The sequence below is a fragment of the Drosophila subobscura genome, chromosome U (genome assembly GCF_008121235.1).
Source record: "Drosophila subobscura isolate 14011-0131.10 chromosome U, UCBerk_Dsub_1.0, whole genome shotgun sequence".
Taxonomy (NCBI): Eukaryota; Metazoa; Arthropoda; class Insecta; order Diptera; family Drosophilidae; genus Drosophila; species Drosophila subobscura.
Genome location: NC_048534.1, coordinates 15065117 through 15084083, shown reverse-complemented (window position 1 = coordinate 15084083; position 18967 = coordinate 15065117). Strand labels below are relative to the sequence as shown.

The window sequence follows — 18967 nt, the reverse complement described above, 5'->3', positions numbered from 1 at the left end:
GGTTCTAGGCCCTAGAATCTAGGGGGATAGAGTTAATAACTTAATAGTTTACTTTTCTATAATTGTCTTTTGAACCTTTTATATATATCTTAATGTGCGTATTTAAATCAAAAATATATGTATGATGGTCTTAGTACTGACAGGACTCAGTTTTAATTAAGACCTTAAATAACTCCCTGTGGATCTAATATTTATTGTAAGCAAATTTTCAACTGTCTATCAATTGGAATCCTTGCGCACATCCAAAAATGTTGCTTTCTGCAGCCTAAGCGAGGCTCAAGAATGGTATCTTCCAGTCGTTTACTCATCTGAATAAGAACTACTTCTTATTTATAAATACTTCCCATTTAATCATAATTCCCATTGAGCAGGCGAATTGAATTGTTTCGGTGGCTCCTTTAGAAATCAGCAGCCGCAGTTTTGACACAAGAGGCGGTGCCACATTGCCACAATGCCCCAAGATACGTCTACGAGTGGGTTGCTCTTCAAAAAATGAATTTCAGTTCCAATTTCGGGTGGAAGCATTCGCCACTTGCCTGCGAGTTAATTTCTTTTCGGCAATTTAGTGGATAATTTTTATGTGCGCCTTTTTGATTGGCGGCACATTTCATGTTCAATGCGCGCTGACGGCTTTACGATCTCCGATATTACGAGTCCCGTCCGTACGCCTATCCCATTCATTATTATTTTCAGTGTTCTTATTTTGTATTTTTCTGTGGTTCGGTTCGGTTAATTTAGTGCGCAATTAGGAAGCACTAAGGTCTTTTGTGTTCCATGCCGCGCTCTGAACTTTGGCCCCCCCGTCCAGTCCATTGAGAGTGCTGCGGTACTCGGCTCTCACAGCCCCCTTCAGCTGTTCAGATATGATGATAAAAAGTAGCAAAACACACACAGGCTGACCAGCTTACGACTTACGAAGGGAAGGTGTTAAGCTGTAGTGATAACAAAGTGGCGATTACAAGCGATTGATTGCCTCCAATAGACCCGAACAGAGTCCATTCCCCATTGAATCCAAGGCGGCGGCAATCACCTGACTCTCTCTCTGGCTGCAGAAATACTTCAGCCGTTTTTGTGTTTTTCTGCTTTTAGGGTTTTCTGCTTTATTTTGGGTACCTTTATCGTAGCGCAGTTCTTATATCATCGATTGCTGGCCGATTGCCGGTTGCCGGTTGCTGGTTGTTGAGGTGGCATGTGGACATAAAATCATAAATAAAAATCATTTAACAAATCGTTTTGTGGCCAGCGAGAGAGCACATTGCATTATTGATAATTGCCCAATGAAATGAATGTTTGAAATGTTTGTACTTACTCCAAGGCGATTTGCTACCAACGGAAATGATTATGGGAAAATGCAAAGCTCCACGGAGCAATCTTCCGCTTGCTTGCAAGGAGTTTTCCGTTTCTAATTCTTATTTTTCCTCAACTTATGTTTGAGTCTACGATTTCTTCCAAGTAATTATTCATGCCAACCGCAACAACAGCTCAATTCCAAAAGGAAACCCAAGACAAACAAACAAAACACACAAAAAACAAGGAAGGACTCGAGTGTCCAAGTCCCTGAATTCTGTTTGCATAAAGTGTGACGGTCGAGTGGGCAGCACTTAAGGCCGTCTGCCCTGTCCCTGTCCCTGTCGCTGTCCGGATGTGTCCATGAGCCATTACTTAATTATCAAAACAACAACCTGGCCACGGCGTTTTGGCCAGATACGAGTGCGCGTACAAAAAGGGTTTAGAGGCCACTCCCCAGGATGGATGGATGGCTGGATGATGGGTTTGCCGCCGATGGAACACACGCCGCTAATAAAATAATAAATATCCTGGACGGGCGGGCGGGCGTGCGGTTGCCTCCTGCTTCATACGAAAATTGTCGAAACGAAAACAATTTCATCAACGGAATATGGCATGGAGGGGCATAAAGCACGAAAGAGTTGAGTTCTGCAGAGAGAGAGGGAGAGACAGCCGGTAAATTGCCATATTTTATGCTCCACTCCGCCACGTCTTTGTCAATTGAAATGCAATTTCCATAAAACACACACACGCACACGTGTAGGAGTGTATCTGTATCCACGAGCACACGTATCCATGCGGTTAAAAAGTATCTGCCATGCCATGCAGCTTCTCCTGCTCTCCAATCGATGGCAAAAAGTCACCTCTCCGCGTGGGGCAAACGAATACTCCAACGAGTACGGGTATTGGTTTTGCCATCCCCATTCGGCTAGAGTCTCTCGGTCTGCTTGCCCTTCCATGTTTATACATAGTCGTCCCCAGTGGAGCACTTGCAAAATGCGACCAAAGCACGTCCTGCAAAAACTCTAATGACAGGCAAATAAATTGCCAAGAAAATATATTTCGAAAAATTGATCTGACGTGTCACGCGAGTGCCGAGTGCCGAGTGCTGCAGAGTAGAAGCATCCCAGTTAAACAGGTACAGGACTGTGGCAAGGGAAATGTTCTAAGATATTTTTACTTTCATTTTGAGGTATACAATTTTGAGATAAAATAAATCGAAGTTTGCTTGCAGTCTCTGAATATTGTTATAAGAATTTCGCAGTGTTTAATTTCCAAACTTGTGTTTTGATCAAACAAATTGTAGCTACATTCGTTTTGTCCAGCCTCAAAGGAGCTCCTTCTCTCGATTAATACTCAATTCAAAGTCCTTCGAAATGTCTCGACCTCATCGCGTTCGCATGTGGAGAGCCCTGAGCCCCATTCAGCAATAAGCGTTTTTATTACCCAGCCAGATCCAGTGGAATATTTTATTATTCTACGAGACCGACCGCAGTTGAGTGTGAATGTCAGGCTGGGGAAACAGGCTAAAAAGAAGCCAGGATACAATGATACAAGCTGTTCCCTGGGGTATTCGAGTGTGCGACATAATGAATTACCTTTATTGACAACTTAATGTTTATAGGTGTCCTCCCGTGTGCGGCGGATACCCATGTCCCATGCCATCGGTTGAAGCGTAGTTAATGGGCAGGTGGATAGGCTGTTGATGATGATGCTGCGGTCGGTGCCTGTCCCCAAGCAATTCCCCATCGAAAGCCGAAGACGATGAATTTTTTAGGATAATTTAGTGGCAGGAAGCAGCATCACGAAACACGATGCTCAGCATTTCGCCTTCAATTGAAATCAACGGCAAACAGCGATATCCTTGGCCTGCAGATGAATTATTAATGGGGAAAGAGCCAGCGCCAGCGATGGCAATCAATTGGCGTTGACATCGCGGTCGCTCCTGGCACGCGATGTCCTCGAGCAGATGATTATATTCCAATACTGACAGCCAGCCTCTCCTCTACTCACTCTCTCTCTCTCTCCGAACGGCTTGATTAATCGAAAATGAGTTTCTAATTAGCAGCTAAGTGCTTTTAATTGACGTCATGTTGTGAAAATCATTTACTTGTCCTCCTTTTTTTGCTCTCTCCCTCTCTTGGGCAAACGAAGAAAGGAAATTTCCGCCATCTTCTGCCACAGGTTTAAGTCAAATTTTGTGTGGCAACGAAAATTACAAAAGCATAGCCGTGGGCCATTCCATTTAGTCGAAAAGTGAAGTTTCTTTTTAGCAAAGTTCACATCAAAGACGCTGCTCGAGAGTGGCTCTTAAGTGGGTGTGGCCCTTGCCACGTCTTTGAAGGCGGAGTCAACTTATTGCGGGAGATACACCGCAGCTGGTTGAAGTTTCTTCTGCATTTTCTGCACATACTTGGTTGCCGCTGATGGCGTTTCAATAAGTCTCGTAACTCTAGTTAGACAAAGCTCTGACGATGGCTCTTCATCGGCTTGTGGCATTAAATTAATTAAACCCTTTTTTTGGGCTCGCGTGTTCAACGGTTACGCTTCGTGATTCCTATGTTACTTGTGGTTCCAGCGCCTGTTTGTGCAGCCTGGACATAACATTTTGCATATTTTCCATACTCCAAAAACGCACCGCGGGACATCCTACTGCTACTTGTGGGTGTGTCTCTTGGGCGCGGTCGCATGTTCAGCCACGGTTTTGTCTGCTCCACGCTGGCAAATGCGCCAAATCACGTTCCGTCAACAAATATTGAGGTATTCTGCTTTAAGCTCCACGCACAAATTAGCATGTCCACCAATAATTGTCCCTTCGTGGAGATGACCCGCTGAGATAACCGTCCATAGTTGTTACTGATTTTCGCCCTCACGTTTTTTCTCTGGTTTCTAGTTCTTTTTACTCCGCTGGGAGTTTGATTTGGCCATTAGAATTTTATTGGCAAATCGCGTGCTGCTAATGGGGATTTTTCTTTGCCTCTTGGCCGCTTGATAGTTGTCCTTTAAGCTGGAGCCACCTTCGGAGTCGCCCTTCAAGACAAAAGAGTCTCAAGATTTTAATTGAATTAATTTGTACAGGTAAAACAACTGGAAGGAACTTCAATAAAATAGAAATTATTCAAACAAAATGCAAATATAAATGGGCAAGAAAAAGAATTATATTTAATTATCGCAGTCGTGGCCCTGCCAGACACTCGGATATTTTCAGACAGGAACGGCAAAGGCGGCAACTTTTGCCTCCATTTGCCTGCTCCATTTTGAATAAATTTGCATTTCACTTGAGCAGCAAGAAGCAACAATAATAAAAGGCAATTGAAAACTTTTGCACAAGTCTCGCAGCCCGCTAAGTGAGTTAAAACGGAAACGGAAGTTGCTTAACGTCTTCCAGGATGGGCTGCGAATGGGGCTGCAGATCCCCGGAGAAGTCATTCCGTGGAGCTAACAGACAGTGCCCAAAATTTAAGTTTAATTTGTTTTTACAAGCACAATTATGGCCAAAAGATGACTCTCTAATGGGGCGGAAGATTCTTCATTCTCCATTCTCCATTTTTTAATACACGAAAAGTTTTCGGTGCCAAGCAAGCCATAACTGCGGCAGTTAATCTCTCATTTAACTAGATGTATTGTGTATTTTAACAGCTGCTCTGTGTTGTGTCCTTTCGTAAGAGATACTTGCCATGTTCTCCTGCGTTCAATGTAGATTATTCGCCATTTAGCCGCTAAATAATCAAACAATCCAAAAGCTTCTCCTTCCCCTTCTCTTTCCCTTGCCTCTGGGACTATCCGCCTCCTTTTCATTTCCTGCTGTTTTGAATTACTTTGGCCCTTTGCTTTTGTTGGAGCAGCCCTTCTACCCTGCCTGTCTGTTTGTTTGTTTGTTTATTTGTTTGCCACGCGACAACCAACCACGAAACGCCATGCAGATGATGATGATGAGGATGCATACACCTTGCGGCTAACAAGTGCATCGCATCCCACTCCCTGCCGCCGCCACTCAACCCATTTCAAAGCAGTCTGAATACAATCTAGCTCCCAGTTCAACAACAGGCCATCATTTCCATTCCCATTCCCATTGTCAAACGGCTTTTTCAGCCATTCAGACAATCAAGAAACGTTTGTTGTGGATACTCTTATACTCTGCACCCAAGAAAGGGTTACAAGGTGAATGGCAGAGGCATGGAGTTGTCAGGAACTATCTCGATACGTTCCCTTATAACATTAGATACTACAAAACAAATCTTTGGCCTTTTATCAGTCAGAAAAAGGTCTCAAAGGTTACTCTTGTTTCAATATAAATGAACCAGAGATTACCTCAATCTATGTGGGAGATATACGTTTGATGAGGGAACTAAAAACACATTAAGGTTGGCACAGAATAATGTATATTTTCGCCATTAATTGTGATTTTCTATTCCGCTTCTTGATCATTTGCAGGTGGGGATATGTTTCGATCTGTGTGTTGGGTGTTTGTCAAGGGGAGAGTCATGCCCACAATCTGAAATCCTTTATCAAATATAATTTCAAGAGCATCTAAACTTCGTCACCTCAATGGCAGCCTTTTTTGGTTGCATTTCATTTGGTTTTGTATATGCGAATTTTCGATTTTAAGTGAAAGCGCTACAAGGACAGCCGCGAATAAATGAATGAAATGAATGAATGAATGTCGCTGGCGAATGCAAGTCACGGCCAACAATGGAGCCAGCGAGGGGCCAACTGCTGCTCCAACTGCCAAATGGAGACCCAACCATGCTCTGGGAATGCGCAGGTGTTTTGGCCGGGAAAACAGCCGAGAAAAACCTGCGAAACCGAAGCGAATGCTAAACGATTTTCGAATGAATTCAAATTCGCGATTGTGTTGTTGTTGGTGTTTGGGGTTGGGTTTGCGGTTGGGTGTTTGGTGTTTGGTGTTACATGGGGAAAGATCCACTGAGTGCCACGTGTGTGTGTGTAAACAATTTTTGGCGGATTAAATGAGTCCCAAATGAGACGTTTTTATACCGCCACGAAACAGTTTATGCAACATCATAAAGTCCACTGCGGACTTAACAGCATTGTACTCGTATTTAGGGGCATGCACCTCGGCACTCTTTATATTTAATCTGTTCTAAAATAATGTGTTGGGGGGGGGCGCTGTCCTGTGTCCTCCCCCCTGAGTTTCAAGCAAAAAGAAAAAAAGATTCCACTCTAAATTCAATCCCATGCAACCCCCAAAGCACTAGAATGATGTCTGAAAATTAAGTTATTTCTTTTCAATATTGAATTTAATCTCCCAACGACATGAGACGGTGGCGACTACGTGCACGGAATAGAGACGAGAATCCTGCCACAAATGGAGGACCAGTCTCAAGTGTCGGCTGGTGCTGTTGCGGGGAGCATTAAAAGTGTCGCTTGTATTTAAATATCCAATTGTCTCACGGACAAGGATGTGAAACATTTAAAAATGCGTTCCCTTCCGCTGATACATCCCTCAGTCATATGCCGAAGCATTGGCATCCGTGGCTAAATTCAGTTATCCCCAAATGCCAAATGCCAGACGCCAATTGGTTGTTGCCTACTTAGTAAATGACACTCGATGGGCTTTGAATTTAAACAAAAAATCCCCCCAACAAACTCCGAACAGAAAGGAATCCAAGGTGTAGTATGGCCGTGGACGTGTTCTCACTTCCGAATTTATATCCCATTGAGGGTGGATTTGGTTTCAGTTCACTCCTCGCACACCCACATCCAGAATGGAAATATTCCCATTCCTTTTGGCTGCATTTGTTGTTTGTTGTGCTGCGGAAATTTATTCAAATTGAGACATTAGACAAATTAAATTTACACCTATTTCACTTGATTGCTATCGCCTGTATATCCATATGACATTATTTCGGAAAAGGTTTCCTCTACGCGGCACATTTGCATTTTGTTGTACAAATAAACATTTATTGTTATTCGTGTGCGCTGGACATGGCCATGAAAATGAATAATGCAAACAGAGGCTTTAAAATTCATATTGTCAGCACTGCAGAAGTGTCTTTTGGTAGCCATTTTGCTCACGATTTAATTGTTTGTAATAGCAAAAGTTTCATGGAAGAAGAACTAAAAGATGAAACGATTCAACGATCCCAGAAGTATGCTTTGCTTTGGCATATTCCATTTCGTAAACTTTCTCTATTAAAAATCGAAATTTGTATCTGTTAAATGTTATAAATATTTTGTTTGAAAAATCCACCAAATCTTCAGTAAAAATTGCAAGGGGGACACTGCCATGGACGATATACGCACATTGAAGTACGAAATCAAATGGGATGAGTACGAGGGAATGCCCATAACTGACATTAACTTTAAGCAAGTCGCTCCCCAAGCACATAAAGCTGACAGTTGAGTCAAGTTAAAGCAATCTTCCCTCAGGCACTATGATCTGGTGACTGAGTTTATGTGGAAGAACTCCTTTCTGAAGAGCTTGGTCTACGAGGGTCTGGGCCTGTTCGAGGTGGAGGACATGAAGCAGATCTACTCGAATTATGTGCGGCATATACTGCAGAACGAGTGCTCGGTGATGATGCTCAGTGCGGATGAGACGGAGATCAAGGCTGTGGGGCTGCTCGAGTGGATGACAGAGGAGTGGCATTCCTGGTGAGTGAGGGAGAAGACACAATCCACACCTCAATCTCTCTCCAACTGAAACTAAAACTGATCCTCTGCAGGGTTTTCCTGCCCTCGTCCATACCCAAGTGCCTGTTCAAGCAGCTAATCATGATGAAAATGGAGCTGGTGGAAGCCACCAAGCAGAATCTCGGTGTGCCCACCTTCGATGCACTGTTTGTGCATGAGATCGGCTTCCCCGAGGAACTCTACTTCAACAGGGACTTCCTCATGGCCATGTTCGACACCTTTGGGGCAGTGGCCCAGCACATGCACATGCCCCGCGTGTGCTTCATAGCTCTGAGCACCATCGATCAGGCGGCGGCCAATATGGTCGAGTACGATGAGATTGGACGCACCATTTACTCCATCTACAAGGTGGGCAGCCAGCGACCCTTCGATATCCTGCGCGAACTGGACGAGATGTACGCTCTGATCTTCGAGCTGCCCGTCACTCAGTTGGTTCACTACATGGACATGCCCGGGTTCGAGGAGTTCCACGAGGCTCTGGCCGCCAAAATAGCCAAGGAGGCCGCCGAGAAGAAGCATGAAGAAGGGGATTTCTGAGGGGTTTTCTAAGGGTTTCTCTATGTTCTCTCTTTTCATAAATGTGCAGCATATTCTTGGGCTGTGTTCCCTGTCAGAGTCTGTCGAGTGTTTGATGTTACGTTACCAGGCAGACAGCGATAAGCTTATCGTCAAAACGATTTATACCTAACATTAAGTATTATGAACTGCACTCTGCGATTGTGCTGATAATTCGCTGATTGTTTACACCTTTCTGAGAGGAGTGTATATTTAATCAACAACTCAGAGCTTTGAAATGTGCTTGGCAGCCAGCAGGAGATCGAGTACATCATCGGCACAGCCCCAGCACAGGGTTACCCCACTGCCGCCGTGGCCATAGTTGTGGATGAGCAGCTTCTGGCCACGACGCTCGGCTTCCAGACGGAGTTTGCCACGTCCTGGCCGCAGGCCAACCCAATCGAAAAGGGGCTTGGTGTGGCACAGGCCCGGCACAAACCGCTGACAACCATCCACAATGAGCCGCTTGTCCTTCTCGCAGACTTTTATGTTGTAGTCACGCTCCTGGTGGGTGCCGCCCAGCACGACACTCTCGGTGCTGCGTTTTAAGAGAAAGAAATGTTAGCTAGAAGATAAATATAAGTGACTGATAATACTTGGGTATTATGTAGTTGCCATCATCGCTCTCATCCAGTATGGCCGTGAACATCCAACTGGCCTTTACGCGAGAGACTTGACCACGCACCGCATACATCTGATCATCGCTCAGCAGTTCGCGGGAGCCCAGACCCGAACAATTGACAACCACATCGTATGGGGACTCCGTGATAAATCTCTCCAGATCTGTGACCTTTTGCTGCACAACTGCACCTCCATTGCGAGCGAAACGCTTCATGAGATACGGCAGCAGTTTGATGGGCTCCGAGGTGTATGTGACAAAGGATAAACCAGAACTAAAGCGGAAAGGAAAGACATCAGAAATTATCATTGTAAATATCCAAATGCGTACGTAAACTTCACCGATCTTCCTCGATTGTGGACTGCCAGCTGTTCTGCTGTGAGATCCACAGCTCCGTAGACAATGTCACGCCAGAAATCCTCGACGGTATTCACTGTGGAAGTGCTCAGACGGATGCAGGGCAGCAGACACACACCAGCCTCGCCGGCATCCTCGCTTAGCCAGATCTGCTCCAGAAACTTATGCATACTCTTCGACCATTTGCTGTTCAACGTAAAAATAACAAAATTAAGTCTTTAGTTGGATTATATTTTGGGTCTATCATGGGAATTATCTCACTAGACTTTCGATTGTTCTGTGCCGCCCAGCAGATAGGGACCCCAGAGTCCCGCCGAGCCATCTCCTGTGGTGTTTGGCGAGAACTGCTCCGAGATAATTGTTACCCGGGATCCAGGAAAACCTGGATTACCCTCCCTCTGGTAGTGCTCCAAGATCTTTATGGCACTGGCCACACCATTGACACCAGCACCGATTACAGCGACGTTTGGCATTCCGCGGCGTTCGTTCTGATCGAAAGTTCAAAGCAAACTAAAGAGCTTGCGCTTATCAGGCATCAGAGAGCACAAAAGACTCAAGTGATGATGATAAGAGAGAGAGAGAGAGAGCTTTGCTTTGGTTTCGTTCAATTTCGTTTCGATTGCGATTGATTAATTGTGAGCCCACGCCCTGGAAAAAGTAAAGAAAACATGGAATAAGAATTTGGGATTGGCGGCTCTTGTAGTAACGGAGAAGGAGCTCCGTCAACAATCAAGGATCTCCATTAACAAATGTAGAGCGAGAAAAGCCCAAAAAGAAGTCCAAGGGAATGACCATATCTATCAGATCACCAAATTGGGATCCGATTGGATCATTATTATAGCCACAATGATTACTGGTGATCTATGCGCGCTATTTTTCAAATTTTTCAATGTTATCACTTAATAAACATGTCTCTCTTAATAATTTACATATGTACATACATTTACATACTGTAGACAAAGTCTCGCACTCGCTGGCCCATTGCGTGGGCGCTGACTTGGCCATGGGCGCAGGCATAGCTGTGAAGTTCAAGGAGGTCTACGGCAAGGTCGATGAGCTGCGTGCCCAGAAGGCGGCCAGCGGTGATGTGGCTGTGCTCAAGGATAATGATCGCTACATTTACTATCTGGTGACGAAGCCACAAAGCTGGGGAAAACCAACATACGAGTCGCTGCAGTCATCTCTGGAGCAGATGCGCGAACACATGGTGAGTGGCTTGCGCTAACTTTTAGATCAATTCTTTGCTTATGCATTTCGAAACTTTTCACAGCGCAAGAACATCGTTAAGCAGCTGGCCATACCGCGCATCGGTTGCGGTATTGATGGCTTGGAATGGGACAAAGTCAACGGCGTTCTGGCGTACGTGTTCGGGCAGGAGCAGCTGGAGATTGTCGTCTACAACTTTGTGCCTCCACCAAGCAATTAAGAATCAATTCTAGGCGAAGATATCAAATAAAAGAAGTATACATATACATACATATACCTAACATCAATTGTATTTATTATGGGAATGGGAAATATGTGCAATTGAATCCTTAATCCTTGATGTCCTTGAAGCGAGAGAGATTGAAAAGGATCGGGGAAGCTGTCCTGATTACGAAAAGGTGTGGCACATTCTGATCGGCCCACAAATATAGGAGAAAAGAAGAAAACAAAACTGTTCTGTCGTTGTTCTCAAAATTTGTTGTAACGAGAAGGGACGTGTGAGACGCTTCTTACGCGTCACAACTTTTATACCCGGCACTCAGTACTACATCTGCACTTTAGCGGTTATTTGTCCAATTTTACATTTTTTCTTCATCTGTCATCTACATCAACAACACTACTCACGCCAACACGCTCCTTTAGCTCGCCACCCTCCCCTATAGACACACACTGCAGAGTCGCGGCAGAGTCAGCGGCAGAGGAAGCGGCAGAGGCAGCGGCAGAGGCAGCGGCAGAGGCAGAGACAGTGACGTGTCAGGGGCCAGGCCATAAACAGCGCGAAGCAGATTGTGAATGCTGCGGGACGGGGTGGGTTTGGCTACTGCAAATTAATTTCTTCATTGTGGCTATAATAATGATCCAATCGTATCCCAATTTGGTGATCTGATAGATATGGTCATTCCCTACGGAATGGCGTTTTTAGTTTTCTGCTATCTTCAAAATTGTAGATTTGGGAGGTTTTCGCCCTTTTGCGGAGGCGGAAGGGGGCGTGGCTCATTTTTGAAATACACTTGTAACAGTGTGAGCATACAGAAGTCTGGATGCAAAATTTTGTGGCTCTAGCTCTTATAGTCTCTGAGTACTAGGCGCTCATCAGGACGGACAGACGGACAGACGGACAGACAGACAGAGACTCGGCTATTGATGCTGATCAAGAATATATATACTTTATGGGGTCGGAAACGTTTCCTTCTGTGCGTTACATACAACCGTTATGTGCACAAATACAATATACCCTATTTACTCTTCGAGTACCGGGTATAAAAAAAAAAACTTGTACATCAAAAGATGTTTTTGTTATTGTTGTACAACAAACACTTTCTTGTAGTAAACCAACCACGTAGTTAGCACAGTGGCGCTTCCGCGATCACGACGGCCATTTCTTAAACTAAAAATGCGTTCGCACAGTGGCGCCACCGTGATTATTACGGCCATTTATGGAACTATAATATCGTAGTTCGAGAGTTGGCCGCTCTGGTCCACTGAAATGGCCGAAAGCAGGAAAATTTTCAGACAAAGTACCAGGCGAACAGAAGTCAGCAGAAGGTAACTGATTTCCATGTTTTTTCACTGTGTCAAAATCTGGATGCTATGAAATCGCAATTCATTTTAGTTACTTGGCGACTGAAAAATGAAAATTTGACAAATAACCGCTAAGTTGCAGATGTAGTACTGAGTGCCGGGTATAAAAGTTGTGACGCGTAAGAAGCGTCTCACACGTCCCTTCTCGTTTTTGGTTTCACATTTTGTCCCCAAATCTAGTAATCCATGCCGGAACAAAAGCAAAAATCCAAAAATGGTGTAGCTGTGGAGCTCCCAATATTTCTCATTCGATTTCTAACTCTCGAACCAAACGTTTCGGCCGGCTTCAAAATTTTTTGTAACAAAATTCTAAATTAAATTTTTTTCGGAAAAAACCAACAAAAATTGTAAGCTTCAAAACAAATTTATTTTTAATTTGTAACGGTTTTACTAATAACTTTTTTTGGTTTTTTCGTTTTTTTTTGTGTAATTATGCAGCGCTCTAAAGATAATCATGTGCGAACCGTGTGGACCATTCGCGGTAAGTGAGCTCGGCTGCAATTGTCTTCGATCCGTACACCGTATACTGTGTCGCGTACCCCCATTCGGTATGCCATCCGCAACTGCATCCATCAGTGCTCGCCCAAATGCTACAATGCCGCTCAACTGGAGGCGATGCCCCAGTGTCCGCCTCGCATACCGGCGCCATGCCCGGGCTGCATCACGGTCCAGCAGCCGCCACGAATGATCTGCAAGAAGCAAGTTGTGTTCACCGAGAAGATTGTGCCCGAACCAATGGTGGTGAATCGATGTCGCCAGATAACCATACCCAAGGTGGTGGATGTTACGCGGGTCATCCAGGTGCCGAAGCTCGTGTGGGTGTCGCAGATGGTGCGCGAGCCGCGTGTCATCTACTATCCTTCGATGGTACCCGATCCGTATGTGGTGTGCTATCCGAAGCGGATCTGTGAGCCGCGCGAAGTTTGCCAGTCGATGCTCTGCCAGCCGAAGCCGCAGATGATAGATGTACCGCCGCCGCAAGAGTTCTGCTGCTATCCCAATGGACCGCTTAACTATGTACCGCAGCCACCATGCCCGTGTGCACCCTGTGGACCGTGTGCACCCTGTGGGCCATGCGGCCCATGTGGACTGCCACCTGGCGGGCGCTGCTAGTATTAACAGTGTGGATTCCCCTACCCATAGTCCAGACCGAAACCCAAACCCAACCCAAACTCCGACGATCAAGACAATTGCAGCTACATCCGCATCCTCGCGCCTGGTACTCACTGGCATCTTTTTTCATTGCAGCCTCGTGGCTGCCGCAGCCGTGAACTGCGTTGCGGTATCATGTACACCACCTGCGATTGTGTGAAGCGCAATGGGCTCCAGGATAAGTGTCCGCGATCGGCATGCCAAGGACGGCCGGCGTGCCTGTGCTTCCCGTACCCGGGCTGCGGACCATCGGCCTTCCCCCTGCGCTACGCAAACATGACAATGGGCGTGAACAATAAGCGGATGCGTTGTCAGGCAACTGGAGCTGCCGGTGGCGGTGGAGGCGGTGCTTGCGGTGGTCGCGCTGCCGGCGGATGCTGTGGAGGTCCATGTGATCCATGTGGAGGCGGTCCATGCTGTGGTCCATGTAATTCAACTGCGTGCTGTGGCCCGCACAGTCCACCATGCGGAGCTCCCTCGCCCATACCATGCTCTCCGGCGCCGGGCTGCTGCTGTCCACCATTGCCCGAGGGTGGCATACCCGATCCGCGGGTCTGGAACTATTGTAACACACCCCCAACCTATCCATGTAAGTTCTCGTCCGTCTTGGCCCTGTTCCACTTCCTCCTGTGCTTCGTGTTTAACCCTTTCGCGTTGCGTTTCGTGTTGTCCTGTCCGTTTGTCCGTCCGTCCGTCCGTGCGTCTGTGCATCATATGGGGCAGCGTGGTGGTGCGATGTCTGGAAACTGAGCGTGCCACAGCACCACAGCCTTGAATACTGACAGGTCAGCGGTGTAACATCCGATGTATCCAAAAGCTCCCTGCTGTGCCCGCTATCTCGTGAGAAAGGACAACATTCCTTGTGTGTGGTGTGCGCCCTGTAAGGCTCACTGCTACAACACGCCACCGAAATGCTGCTGCTAGGTGTGACCAGCATCCTCCATTCGGTCCGCTCTTGATCCAAGCCCCTCCGTTAAGTCCCGTCGCGCGTAAGTAGCTGTTGTAGCTGTCGTATTCATCTGTGCTTATCCTCCGCTTCCCACAGGTGGCTTCTAGGATCGGAGTGCCTGGGAGGGAGCACGAGCCACACACCCTTCGGTAAAAAACCCCGTCCCAGGTCTTAAGCCATTCCAAGCTTTGATCAAACAAAAAAAAAGAGTTTGTGATTCCAATGGACATGTTGACGAAGTATTTGTTGAGCGCTTTTTGGTGGTAACTAAATTGAAAGCAAGTTGAATCCGCAAGGAACCCAGTGGCACCACTCGTCGGAGCTCCATCAAAGAAACAAGAACGTTGACGTCGGCGAGCGGAGAACACTGCTCGGGCTTCGTGGATGAAGGGAAAAATGCCCCCAACTCGAGTTATGATGCGTAAATTTTCCACCTCGCATTCAGCATCTTTCACTACTTTTGCCCGAGTGTTTCTCAATTTTGGCATAAAAATATATTCGAAATTCTTGGTACTAAAAAAATAACATCCATATGTCGAGTTTGGGCACTTTTTTCGCAATAAATTCACTTACAATTTATCCCATTTGTTTATTTACTTTATACAAAGTCGAGAACAGAACCGACGGAGTACAGCAAAGCAACCAACCAACACACGCACGTATCCGTGTGGAAGTCAAGAAAAACCGTTTGGAGCGCTTTAATTACAGTGAATAGTCGGATTTATTCTTGTGTCTTACAGCAGCTGCCTGTCGTACGCCAAAGACAATATAATACAATACAATTTAATATAATACAATCTAATCTCATCTAATCTAATCTTATATATAAAATATATATTGTATGGTTAGTGACAGAACGTAGCTGCTGTTTACTTATTCATAGTTTCAAAAGCTGTCCGCTATGAAAGTACGCGTGATATTCAAAGGTTTAGGTTGGCGTAATTGATCAGATTTGGTGTTCTTTAAATAGCTGTAGTCTTTATAATAATGTTTTTAATGTTTGTTATAAATTCAAAAAATTTAATTAATTAATGATTAATGCCCAGGCTGTATAGAAAATTATCTCGACATCCCACGTAGACTCGCCGGAGGCTCTCTATACAGCAGGAAGTTGAAAATATTTCCCCAGGCAGCTTGGTGGACCATCGTATCTGGCCATTGTGAAAATTCATTAAAATTACACGGCCGTCGGTGGAACAGCTCCAAACCAGATAACCGAGAAGCTGGATGATGAGTAGTGTGGGCGTTGCATATACAGGAGCTCCCGTATCGACCTTCCAATTGAGTTCGAAGCTAACCGGTTTTCGCCCAGATCCTGTGTTGCATCGCAGGCAATACACATGATGATTCATGCAGCCAAAGATCACAAACGAGTAGCCCATCTGTGTGGGTGGCTTCTTGACAACCAACGACGAGAAGACGTTTCCCTCTGCAGTGTATGTAGCCATCTGTGTGTGTAGGGAACGCAATGAGTACTTAGAGTGATGGAGATTAAATAAATTCCCAACTTACAATCATTCCATTCCCCACATGGCAGGCAAGGATGCGTCCAGCCACTTCGGCGCACAGGAAATGGTTCGGCTTCGAGTCCAACAGGACAGGAGTGGCGAATAATGGCCCCCTGCACTTGTTCGTCCATTCCACGGATCCATCGGTGAGTGCGACTCGAGCATAGTCACCATTCAGATTGCAGATGATCAGCGACTGTTCATTGGGCAACTCCAGGGGACTCGCGAATATTGGCTTTTCGCCAATCCTCAAGCACCAGAGCACTTCCTGCCGCTCGGCGGACAGGCAAAACACATTGTAATCCTCGGCATAGCTGCATACCACAATTCGCGACCCGTCGGCTGTCAGAAAAGGCTGCGCCTTGATCATTCCGCCAATCTCCACGCGCCACACAATATCGCCAGTGAGCGGATTGAATCCGTAGAGACAACCATCATAGCAGCCCACCATGGCCAGCTGCTCACTGAGGAATGTCACTTTGCACTCAATCCGGTCCGGCAGTTGCAGGCTGCTCTGCTCGATGCCTGTTTGAGGATCCAAGGTGCGCAGTATATGGGAATGTGAGCCCACGCAGACGTAGCGTCCCTCGTACTGCGTCACGGGCGAATCGATGCACTTGCCGAAGTTGACCTTCCAATAAATCTGGAACCTGATCTCCGGCTGCTCGAAGCTGGCGATGGTCAGACCACAGGTGCCTCTGCTTCCACTTGCCCCGGTTGCCGTCTTGTTTCCCCGCGGCTCAATCGGCTTCAGTTTGGTATTATTTGCCACAAGCTTTGCCGTGTCGAGGAAACGTAGAACTGTGCGCAGAGGAACATTCTCGTCAAGGAGCATCTCGAACACGTGTCGCTGCTCATCATCGATACACATTTGCAGGCCAATCTCCCGACAAATTGTGATGGCATGGAAGGAGGTGCCACCCGCCTGGCGAAAGCTCAGCTCATAGCCACACGGTTGGCTGCCCTCCAGCCGTGCCTTCTTGATCGCTTTCTCACTCGATGCGTCCACACATTCCAGTCTGTCCTGCAGGAAACTCTTTAATATTTCCTGTGCAGGCTGAGCCAGCGGTATGCACTCCTTGAGCAGCCGTTCCTTGTCCAGTTTGCCATGAACATTGCAGGGGAAGTGCTGCAGATAGACAAATCTGTCTGGTTGCTCCTCATTCAATAGCTTGGAAAGTATATCGAAAGTCTGGGCACGCTGCTGTACCTTTGTCTTAATCTCCAACGTACGTATGCAGCATATGAGCTTCTGAAGTTGCTCGAGCCACAGGCAAGTAGCCAGCTCTCCGCTGGGCAGACATTTTTCAATCTTACGAGTGATTAAGCCTGGATTTTGGTATAAGAGGGTTTGGTTTAGCTGAAGCTGTTGTTCGAATGTTCCTTAACTTACCCAAACTAATGCGATTGCCGGCACGCTTCACCACATCATTGGCACGCTCGCCGTAGCATATTGATTCATCCTCTAAGCGGATAACCAAATCACCAGTGGATCGAAAGCAAATGTCAGAGTCTTCTTTTACAACCTCTACGTCATCGATTTCTGGAATATAGCAACGTCGGGTGGCGCTGCCTATGAAGAGTTCTCCGTGCTGCATATTCCGATCGCTCTGGTATTGGACCCGCACCACCGTCTCATCATCGATGGGTGTGCCGAGTGGCATTTGCATTTGCAGGGAATGTAAAATGTGCATTAGACTCCAACAAGAGACTTCTGTGATGCCGTAGATGTTGCAAATGTGTTTCTGCAGCAGGACACTCGGATCCATCCACGTGATTAGCTCTGCACTGGAGGGAAACTGTTCACCACCAAGCAGAAGCACTCTGCAAGCGATGCAAAGGATTAAACCACTGCATTAATGGATAGTTAAACACTTACCTTAATGTGCTGGCGTTGGTGAGGATTCGTTCCCGTATTGCAGTCGCTCCGAATTGCCTGAACAGCGATGGCGTCATCTGCAGTATGGTAATGCCCGGCGCGGACATACTCCTGGGGAAGATCGCATTTAGCACCTTCGATGGCGCTTCGCTCATCGTCTGGTGGCTGATCAGCAAGGAGGCTCCTGTTTGCAGTGCCAGAAAGAGTTCCACAACAAAGGGATCGAAGGTGGAGGGTGTGCCCAAGTAGATGATGTCGGCCATGGAGACGTTCAGCTTCTGGCTAACATTGCATGAGTATTACTGGACACAGACAGCTGGAGTCCACGCACTTACCTGAGTGCCACTACATTCGAGGCAATACATTCATAGGGTACGTGAATCAGCTTGGGAGTTCCTGTCGTCCCAGTTGTCGTGATTGTGTAGCACATGTTGGCCGGCAGAGGCTTCTTCGCTTGTGCTGGAGGATCGTCTGGAGTGTGTTTAAGCTTGAACAGCTTGTACTCCTCGTTGTAGACCAAAAAGATGTCGATACGCTCAAAGTATATAACGCCTACGGACATGTGCCCGCAGACCACCAGATAATCCACACCAGCGGCGCACATTTGGCCATGCAGAGCCTTTGACAGCAGCATTTTGTCAGTGGCAAAGAAGTGGCATTTGTGATTGAGAATTCTGCAATTGAAAGCGCTTAGTTTATGCATATTGTTAGGGCACACAACTCGACTTACGCCAGTATCAAAAGGCACGAAGATGGCATATTTTGGGCAATGCGAAAGCCAATCCCAATTCCATTTGGCACCTTATTGCGTCGCAGCCACGCAAGCAGCCTCTCGACGAGGCACAGAGCCTTGTGATAGCTTAGCGGAAAGTCTTTGAGCTCCAGGCGCTTTATAAAAAAAGGCACACTGCCAAACGCTCGCAGCCGGCTGATGTCATACAGCTTCTTGGCCTCTTCCACGCAAGTTTTCCCTATGTCCATATCCGGCTCAGTCTTGATCTCCGACTCTGGAACGCGCTCCTCCGATCCTGAAGCATCTTCAGTGTCCTGTTGCGCCTCATCTTCATCCAATTCAGTTTTTATTTTAATTGTTTCCACATTTGCCTCCATATTTCACCGGCTGCATTGTAAAAGCTATCGATAGCTTGCCATCGATGCACTCCCACGGTTGTGTGAGCAAAACTATCGATATGTGGCGGATTTGTTTAACTTGAATC

At 46.5% G+C, this 18967-nt stretch overlaps 6 protein-coding genes across 8 annotated transcripts; 4 read left to right on the top strand and 2 right to left on the bottom strand.

Moving 5' to 3' along the window:
• The first annotated feature begins 7476 nt into the window (after positions 1 to 7476).
• LOC117900295 lies at positions 7477 to 8551 on the top strand. The gene is made up of 4 exons (XM_034810607.1): positions 7477 to 7617; positions 7681 to 7905; positions 7977 to 8483; positions 8516 to 8551. The coding sequence occupies exons 1-3, from the start codon at positions 7538 to 7540 to the stop codon at positions 8479 to 8481; spliced, it is 810 nt and encodes a 269-aa protein (XP_034666498.1). The 5' UTR covers positions 7477 to 7537; the 3' UTR covers positions 8482 to 8483; positions 8516 to 8551.
• A 122-nt stretch (positions 8552 to 8673) lies between these two features.
• Positions 8674 to 9992, bottom strand: LOC117900293 (D-aspartate oxidase). The gene is made up of 4 exons (XM_034810606.1): positions 9737 to 9992; positions 9449 to 9661; positions 9096 to 9392; positions 8674 to 9037 (listed from the first exon to the last, which is right to left on the bottom strand). The coding sequence occupies exons 1-4, from the start codon at positions 9946 to 9948 to the stop codon at positions 8725 to 8727; spliced, it is 1035 nt and encodes a 344-aa protein (XP_034666497.1). The 5' UTR covers positions 9949 to 9992; the 3' UTR covers positions 8674 to 8724.
• A 453-nt stretch (positions 9993 to 10445) lies between these two features.
• LOC117901312 (ADP-ribose glycohydrolase OARD1-like) lies at positions 10446 to 12166 on the top strand (the record flags this gene model as incomplete). The annotated part of the gene is made up of 3 exons (XM_034812021.1): positions 10446 to 10682; positions 10746 to 10893; positions 12138 to 12166. Coding segments are annotated over 3 exons (414 nt in total), but the record flags the coding sequence as incomplete, so codon positions are not given.
• A 329-nt stretch (positions 12167 to 12495) lies between these two features.
• LOC117900296 (keratin-associated protein 5-3) lies at positions 12496 to 14560 on the top strand. Of its 2 annotated transcripts, XR_004649271.1 has the most exons (5): positions 12496 to 12609; positions 12701 to 12743; positions 13511 to 13841; positions 14232 to 14403; positions 14460 to 14560. XR_004649271.1 is itself a non-coding variant. In XM_034810608.1 (4 exons), exons 2-4 carry the CDS (start codon positions 12717 to 12719, stop codon positions 14468 to 14470), a joined length of 531 nt encoding a protein of 176 aa, XP_034666499.1. In that variant the 5' UTR covers positions 12496 to 12609; positions 12701 to 12716; the 3' UTR covers positions 14471 to 14560. The 2 variants fall into 2 exon arrangements, 1 of the variants encoding a protein (XP_034666499.1); XM_034810608.1 differs by lacking the exon at positions 14232 to 14403 and having other exon boundaries at positions 13511 to 14003.
• Positions 12779 to 13497, top strand: LOC117901003 (DBF4-type zinc finger-containing protein 2 homolog; the record flags this gene model as incomplete). The annotated part of the gene is made up of 1 exon (XM_034811600.1): positions 12779 to 13497. A coding segment is annotated over one exon (597 nt), but the record flags the coding sequence as incomplete, so codon positions are not given.
• A 338-nt stretch (positions 14561 to 14898) lies between the features above and the next one.
• Positions 14899 to 18776, bottom strand: LOC117900292 (beta-alanine-activating enzyme). 2 transcript variants are annotated; one of them, XM_034810604.1, is made up of 6 exons: positions 18481 to 18776; positions 18086 to 18424; positions 17751 to 18032; positions 17265 to 17695; positions 15876 to 17200; positions 14899 to 15811 (listed from the first exon to the last, which is right to left on the bottom strand). In XM_034810604.1, the coding sequence occupies exons 1-6, from the start codon at positions 18729 to 18731 to the stop codon at positions 15392 to 15394; spliced, it is 3048 nt and encodes a 1015-aa protein (XP_034666495.1). In that variant the 5' UTR covers positions 18732 to 18776; the 3' UTR covers positions 14899 to 15391. The 2 variants fall into 2 exon arrangements, with proteins under 2 accessions (XP_034666495.1, XP_034666496.1); XM_034810605.1 differs by lacking the exon at positions 18481 to 18776 and having other exon boundaries at positions 15159 to 15811; positions 17751 to 18028; positions 18086 to 18247.
• Between the last annotated feature and the right edge of the window lie 191 nt (positions 18777 to 18967).

Bases quoted from the DNA above. Each gene is read 5' to 3' on its own strand.
- LOC117900295 (XM_034810607.1), top strand. From the start codon at position 7,538: ATGGACGATATACGCACATTGAAGTACGAAATCAAATGGGATGAGTAC. The intron at 7,618-7,680 runs GCAAGTCGCTCC...ATCTTCCCTCAG, and splicing joins ATAACTGACATTAACTTTAA to GCACTATGATCTGGTGACTG. The intron at 7,906-7,976 runs GTGAGTGAGGGA...GATCCTCTGCAG, and splicing joins ACAGAGGAGTGGCATTCCTG to GGTTTTCCTGCCCTCGTCCA.
- LOC117900293 (XM_034810606.1), bottom strand. From the start codon at position 9,948: ATGCCAAACGTCGCTGTAATCGGTGCTGGTGTCAATGGTGTGGCCAGT. The intron at 9,662-9,736 runs GTGAGATAATTC...TACGTTGAACAG, and splicing joins ACAGAACAATCGAAAGTCTA to CAAATGGTCGAAGAGTATGC. The intron at 9,393-9,448 runs GTACGCATTTGG...TTTCCGCTTTAG, and splicing joins GGAAGATCGGTGAAGTTTAC to TTCTGGTTTATCCTTTGTCA.
- LOC117900296 (XM_034810608.1), top strand. From the start codon at position 12,717: ATGTGCGAACCGTGTGGACCATTCGCG. The intron at 12,744-13,510 runs GTAAGTGAGCTC...TTTTCATTGCAG, and splicing joins AACCGTGTGGACCATTCGCG to CCTCGTGGCTGCCGCAGCCG.
- LOC117900292 (XM_034810604.1), bottom strand. From the start codon at position 18,731: ATGGACATAGGGAAAACTTGCGTGGAAGAGGCCAAGAAGCTGTATGAC. The intron at 18,033-18,085 runs GTAAGTGCGTGG...ATGCAATGTTAG, and splicing joins TCGAATGTAGTGGCACTCAG to CCAGAAGCTGAACGTCTCCA. The intron at 17,201-17,264 runs GTAAGTTAAGGA...ACCAAAATCCAG, and splicing joins CGGCAATCGCATTAGTTTGG to GCTTAATCACTCGTAAGATT.